The 7,150-nt window shown below is 32.5% G+C and overlaps 1 protein-coding gene across 1 annotated transcript; it reads right to left on the bottom strand.

Annotated features, from left to right (window-relative positions):
- Positions 1-5,347: 5,347 nt before the first annotated feature.
- Positions 5,348-6,678, bottom strand: LOC130673924 (clumping factor A-like). Its single transcript, XM_057479140.1, has 3 exons — positions 6,609-6,678; positions 5,594-5,835; positions 5,348-5,539 (listed from the first exon to the last, which is right to left on the bottom strand). The coding sequence occupies exons 1-3, from the start codon at positions 6,676-6,678 to the stop codon at positions 5,348-5,350; spliced, it is 504 nt and encodes a 167-aa protein (XP_057335123.1).
- Positions 6,679-7,150: the final 472 nt, after the last annotated feature.

Genomic DNA, 7,150 nt, shown 5'->3' on the forward strand with positions numbered 1-7,150 from the left:
ATCCTAAACGGACGTGTATCTTGTATCTATTGTATTGTATCTATACAATATTGTAATATATATATATATAATATATATATGTATCTATATATATTGTAATATACCTGTAATATACTTAACGTAATAACCACGAATATTAATATCTCATTTATTAATAACCTGCCCGTCCTTATCATCAGGTACATTATAATTATATTTGATGGAAATCATGTCATGATCAGCCAAAAATGGTTTACTTGATTGTTTCGATGATAACACAAAGTCTAGATTATTTACTAGACAATGATCAATCCAAGTGTGTGAAGCAATAGTATGATGAGTTGGGTTATAGTTTATCAGTTGTAATCCTAAGCAGCTACCGAATTCGAGTAAGTAGTATGACTTATTGTTTGCAATTTTCATATCGATGTTAAAATCTTTCAAGATCATTACATGCTTATAATGAGGCATGATTTTATCTAAGTCAATCTCAAGGTGATCCAGACAATCTGAAAACGGAGGATTCTATACTGCACCAACTAATAATTTATGCCTTGTAGAATGCCAGACTTCAACCAGTAAATATTCTGTTTTATTTTCTATGTATACTGAGCCTAAAACATATCGCGAAGAACGACTGCATTTAACATATATTGCTACTCCTCCACCACGTTTATTAGTTCTATCATTTCTATATAATTTGAATGAAGGAAGTGAGAACTGAGCATCAGATATATTTGAATTAAGCCACGTTTCAGACACAGTAATTACGTCGAAGTCATGTATCCTAAAAAACTCTTTAAATTGATTGAAGTTGCTGTGTAATGAACGGATGTTGATATGACAAATATTCAATGGTTTTTTCAAGCCAGTTAATGATGATTGATCCCAGTGTCTAGTGGGTGATAATGATAGTAGATTATATTATTCAAGATTTTTACGGAGTATCTCTATGTCAGAAGACGGAAGTAATTTTAATGGTGGTTTTTCCGAGGAAAACCGTACAAACACTGACGATGCTGCGATCCAAACATTTATCGGAGATAATTTATTAAATTCTCGAAGAATAAGTTGCCTAAATTTGTACAGAGATGGCGGATGTCTTCGATGTACTCGCACAGAGTCTGCAGGAAAGTTCGAATTCTTAATAAGTGCATTACCAGGTATAGTTTTGGTCTTAGTGTTATATCCTGGCTGTCAAGCAGGGCCCGTTCTCAGCTCACTAGATTATTTTACCGACCTATAGTCTATTCCCAAAATAAGGCACCCTAATTACCAACAATTAGAGTACCTTAAGTAGATAATTATAATAACGTTAGAATATTATATATCATAAGAATTACTCCACCATTTAAATTGTATAGAATAAGAATATCTTTAACATACGTGTATTTTCCAAATCAATAATCAAATAATAAACTATCACCGGATGTACTTAATCCCACGTATGAGAACATTTTTCATAATAATCTTCAAGTATATTCAACTAGAGATAATTTAATCATTTTAAAACACAGCTGTATAAACTATCAGTAATAATTTGTAACTAACGCAGATGATATGAAAATGGACTTTGACTTTCAAATAAATAACTTTTCTCAGATATTACATCAGCCGAGGATTAAATCCCTTCTCGCGCTCGACGCATGGGTCTCATGCCCAATCGCCTCGCGCTGATAAGCAATGACGAGTTTAATGACCACTGAGTGTGAACTCTGATCAACAATTCAACCCCGCTTAATAACTCTCGATCCCACTATTTTTGGTGATTAGAATACCTTATAAAAACCCTCGCCCTCAGAGCAGGGACGGACATAACACATTAGACTTAGACTCATACGCACTTAGACTCTGACCAGATCTTTGATATCAGAGCTTATTAAATTATCAAGTCCATAGTCATACCTTCTGTAAGTTTGACTATTGAACATACATCATTTGTATATTAAGTGTATACTTTCAATTTCTAAATTCTATAACTATCAATTGTGAATAAAGTTATTGTTATATCTTAAATACAACCAGTTATTTCGGGTCACCGTGAGGTGATTTGCTGTCGAGAACCCAATACCTCGAAATACTACAGAACTAGCTGAGCTCAACATCAACATCGTGCAGCGAAAATGTAACAGCTAGTAAATATTAAAATTGGTGGCAGCGATCGGATTCGAACAGCTCCGAAGTTCCTGGTGAGTCTTCAAATTCTGGAAAATTTTTTTTTCCCATTGAAAAAACTCAATCAACCTCAAAATAAAAACTTTTATTGAGTGAAAAGTGAATATAAAAAAAATAATAAGAAATTAACATTCAAATTCAGTGTTTCCAGTAACGAGTGAAATAATAAAATTTTTTTTCTCATTATAAAAAAAATTTTCTGAATAAAATTAAATAAAAAAAATAATGCTAATAAAAAAAAAAAAGAAAAACTTAATAAAAGTTTTTTTTTGTTGTGTGTAAAAAAAAAAACAAATAAAAATAAAGTCAAATAAAATTTAAAAAAGTGCTAAATTTAAAAAAATTTTGTGGTGAAAAATAATATAATCCATCACACATTCAAATTTACAACGTCATCAGAGCCTTTTGAATATACTTGTCTACATAATCATCGTCATCGGAGCCTTGTTAGCTTATCAGCAACGCACATTAAAAATATTCTGTTTGTATAGAGGGAAATTTGTCATGCTCAAAAATGCACGTATCCTGAATGTTTATAAGTTTCAAAAGTCATTTATTGTTCATTTAATTGTTATTCATAACATAAATTAGTCGTCCATTACCGGATGAATAAAATAACTGAATCGTCCGATTATCGGATGAATAAAATAACTGAATCGTCCGATTATCGGATGAATAAAATAACTTAATCGTCCGATAACATCAATTTATTGTTATACCAAATAATTATATGGATACGTAGGATTAGAAAATCATAATGTGGCCTCTGATCAGTAGTGTGTCCAGTAGTAATGTCTATTCTTTGCATTAGCTTTAATGAGTCTTTACGTTACATCATATATCTTTACGATGTGTTCAGAAAAACACTGTGAAAAATAAAATGGAATTTTCGATACAAGATTCGTAAATATATAATTAAAAAATCTGTTCAATACAATAAATTTTTTTTTTTTAATGTGACCCTTCTGCGATAGGTCCAATACTCATAAAAAGTAGAGAACTACTGTAAATTAATGTAAACTTGCCTTATAAAAAAGTGGGGTAAGCTTAAAACACAACCTAAAATTATTCGAAATTAATTTAATCATCAATTTTTTTTTTTGAATTGATACCAATTTGAAAGTGTTAATTAAGAGTAAATGTCATAACCCATATTTTGTGATTATTTCGTCATTTACTGTAAAAGTATGAATCTAATTTGCAATATTTACAGCTCCATTCCTGTAATCTTTTTTTCTTACACATTGTCATCATTTTTTTCCACCCTTCATGTGTAAAATATTTATTTATAATCGTCAAATTCACATCCCTCGCAGATTTGAATCACGGTGGAAACACGGTGGGTTTGTTTCATTTTACCACTGTGATTACGCGGTGTATCCACCGTGATTACACGGTGGCTTGACCACCGTGTATACACGGTGTTTCCACTGTGATTACGCGGTGGGTACACCGTGGAAACACGGTGTTGAAATAGCACAAAGCCACCGTGGAATCACGGTGGATACACCGCGTAATCACAGTGGGAACACCGTGTATACACAGTGGTCAAGCCACTGCGTAATCACGGTGGATACACCGCGTAATCACAGTGGATACACTGTGTATACCCGGTGGTGAAATGGAACAAACCCACCGTGTAACCACAGTGGATCCACGATGTTTACACTTTCACGGTGTTCCCACCGTGATTCAAATCTGCGAGGGATTTGTGGCATCAATAATGGCGAAAGTTAAATTTTTAAAATCAATTTTTATATCTGAATCATTAATGTGTCTTTTGCCATCCAGTACATCTTTCATAATTTTTTCTTCTATCAATAACCACTTAAATATTATTTTGGATTGTTCGATGGTCGATGTTTTACTAAATGGTTGCTTATTTTCTTTATTGTCTCTCTTTGTTTTCTTGGTGTTGTAATATTAATTAAATAAAGACATGCCAGGACTGGTTGGTGGTTGGGATGTTTGAAAAATATGCATATTTAAAAATATAACAATATTTTTATTTGTCACAGCACAAAATATCACTGGGTTGCAAATTAAATAGTTTATTTAATTTATAAATACTGTTAAATGTCTGAGCTCATGAATACGTGAATGATTGAATACAAATTATTGAGTTGAGCTCGAGTAAATAATGAATTAAAAATAATCAAATTGAGTTTAATTGAACACTGAGTTGAATGCAAAAATGTCATGATAATAAGTAACATGATGTCAGAGGTTACTGAGCGAAGTGAATTATTGAACACATTAATTACTATTTTTAATAGCACTGAATACATAAATAATTTTGTTATTGAGTTTTAATAGTAATGATCACATAATTGAATTGAATTTAATGAGCTCATGATAAATTACACTGATTTTAATTTATCTGTTGAACACGTGGTAGCATGATAGCAGAGGCTACTGAGCGAAAAATAACTTTTAGTTTAATTAAAAAATTGAGCATAATATTAATCAAATAAATAACAAAACTGAGTCTTTTGGTTTGATGAACACTTGAATTAATTTATAAGATAGAAATTAAGCACCTGTACGATTCTCCGTCGAAAATAACCTCCTCAGGAACAGGTTGTAGAACACTGGATTTCTTGATGTTGTTTTATATTTATTTTTTGAGCTCTGAGCTCGCAATTATAAAAATAATTATATTTTTATATAGAGTGATGAACCCTTAATGTAGTTTATTAATTACTTTGAATTATTTACTCGAGATGAGCGCAATTTTAATAGATTATACAAAACACGTGGTGACACTTGAAAATGTATAAAACGAATAGATAATGGCGTCGGTCTTCTTGCCACGAGGCAGTAAAAATCCATGCGCATGCGTCGCACTGCGCTAGTCAAGTTTTTAATTGATAGACACTAGGCCCCAGTAGGTGCTGCCTCTATTTGCCGGAAGTTCAACTACATTCAAATTTGAATGTAGTTGTGATTACGCAACACTTGGGTAAACCGATAACTGTGTTATCAGTACCTTTAGGTCTCCCTTTTCTTTTAATCGCAGGTTGGACCACAGTGTTTGACAATATATTTAATTTCTTTTTTTTTGTGAAGTTCCAGACGTTATTGTCGTTAATTTTTGCATGGTATCGTTTTTATTAATCGCTGGAAGATTATCGAAAGTTTCTGAAGTATTCTTTTTTTCTTGTGGGGCGGCGTGTAAAATTATTTTCGGCGATTAAAAATTTTCGTGTATGGAAGTCGTTTGACGATTTGGTAGCTTTGCTTCTTTACTACAAACATCTATTTTCAATTTATTTGTTCCTTTTTCATTTTCATCACTACTATAATCTTCATCTATAGTATTATTTCTACCAACTTTTGGCGTTATTGATCGAAACTGTGGAAAGTCTTCATCAATATCAATTCCCTGATTTTCAATTATAATTAAATTATCCTGTATACTTGACGATGTGGACTGTACGTATTTTATTATTTCATTTAACTCGTCATCATGATTATCATCGTCACCATTGCTACCATCATCATCAACATTGTCGCTTTCACCGCTATTATCAATCTGACGATAATAATCATTATTATCATTATTTTCCATGTCATTGTCAGTGTCATTGTAAGTATCAATGTCACTACCAGTATTCCCGTCAGCATCACTGTCACCGTTATTCTCACTACTTTTATTAATTCTCCTGGAAATTCTACGCCCTAGCAGATCCGAATTACGGTAAATTACAGCAATTTACCGTAAATTACCGCAACTTACCGTAATTTCGCCGAAAATCTACGGTAATTTACCGTATATTACCGTGATTTACCGCAAATTACCGTACCTTACGATAATCTACGGTAAATTACCGTAGATTTTCGGCGAAATTGCGGTAAGTTGCTGTAATTTACGGTAAATTGCTGTAATTTACCGTAATTCGGATCTGCTAGGGTAACATCTAACACCGCAAAATAAGATCATACTACGGGAAAAATAGCGTAAATATACTGGAATAAAAATACGGCATTCTATATTGATGAATGTAGATCAAATTATTAATTTTTTACATTTATTAGAAAAAATCAAAGTAGATCGAAAAATTAAAAAATTATTAAATTGTATAGATTCTAATCTATACCTTCAATGTGAGAAAATCTAAGTTATCTGAATACTTGTAATGATATCAATGTAGATCTACAATTTGAAAGTTCGGTCAACACTGATGAGAACAGATTTCTTTACGATTTGAATAATATCCAGCACAACACAATACCAAATCTTAAAGACACGGTACCGAAATGTCAAGTAAAGACAGTTGTTTGCAGTCAAATATCCGATTATCAACAGACATTCCAGTGAAAAGCTTCACATTACAGTAAAATACAGCAAATTTACCGCAATTATATGGTGAAATACCGCAATTTAACAAAACTTCTACGGTAAAGTACTGCACTGTTACCACAACTTTACGGCGAAAATGCGGCATTTTTACCGTAAACTACCGTACTTTCACCGCAACATTGCCGCAAATTTACCGCAGCTTCACCGCAAATTTGCGGCATTTCACTGTAAATTACGGCAATTTACCGTAATTTGCGGTAGATTACCGTAATTTACGGTAAATTGCCGTAATTTACGGTAAGTCTGCTAGACGCCGTAAATTACGGTAAATTACGACAGATTACGGTAAATCACTGTATTTACCGTAATTCGGATCCGCTATGGCGTTTATCAACTTTTGACGTTTCATTGGTATCTTGGTTGATGTCTTTTACTTTTATAATTTTAACTTCTTCGTTATTTTGCCAAGATTCCACTAAATCTGCCAATACTTTCATCCTCTTTAAATAAGATTTTGAACCCACTTCGGCTACTAAACCTGGTAATTGTTTTGTCACTTCGTTCGCTTTTCGATATTTTTCATTTTCTGATAACACCTTTTGTTTATATTCGCTGGAACAGATGACAGCTTCAGGTATATCAATTTGGACATCACTGGAAGAAAACACTCTCTGTGTTTCATAGTAATAATGA

Source organism: Microplitis mediator, chromosome 8 (assembly GCF_029852145.1).
Source record: "Microplitis mediator isolate UGA2020A chromosome 8, iyMicMedi2.1, whole genome shotgun sequence".
Taxonomy (NCBI): Eukaryota; Metazoa; Arthropoda; class Insecta; order Hymenoptera; family Braconidae; genus Microplitis; species Microplitis mediator.

What these genes read in the sequence shown, in the direction of transcription:
- LOC130673924 (XM_057479140.1), bottom strand. Translation starts at nt 6,678, where the DNA reads ATGCCGCAAATTTGCGGTGAAGCTGCGGTAAATTTGCGGCAATGTTGC. An exon ending in TGAAAGTACGGTAGTTTACG is followed by an intron (nt 5,836 to 6,608) that starts GTAAAAATGCCG and finishes CGGATCTGCTAG; the next exon opens with GGCGTAGAATTTCCAGGAGA. An exon ending in TAAATGAAATAATAAAATAC is followed by an intron (nt 5,540 to 5,593) that starts GTACAGTCCACA and finishes ATTGAAAATCAG; the next exon opens with GGAATTGATATTGATGAAGA.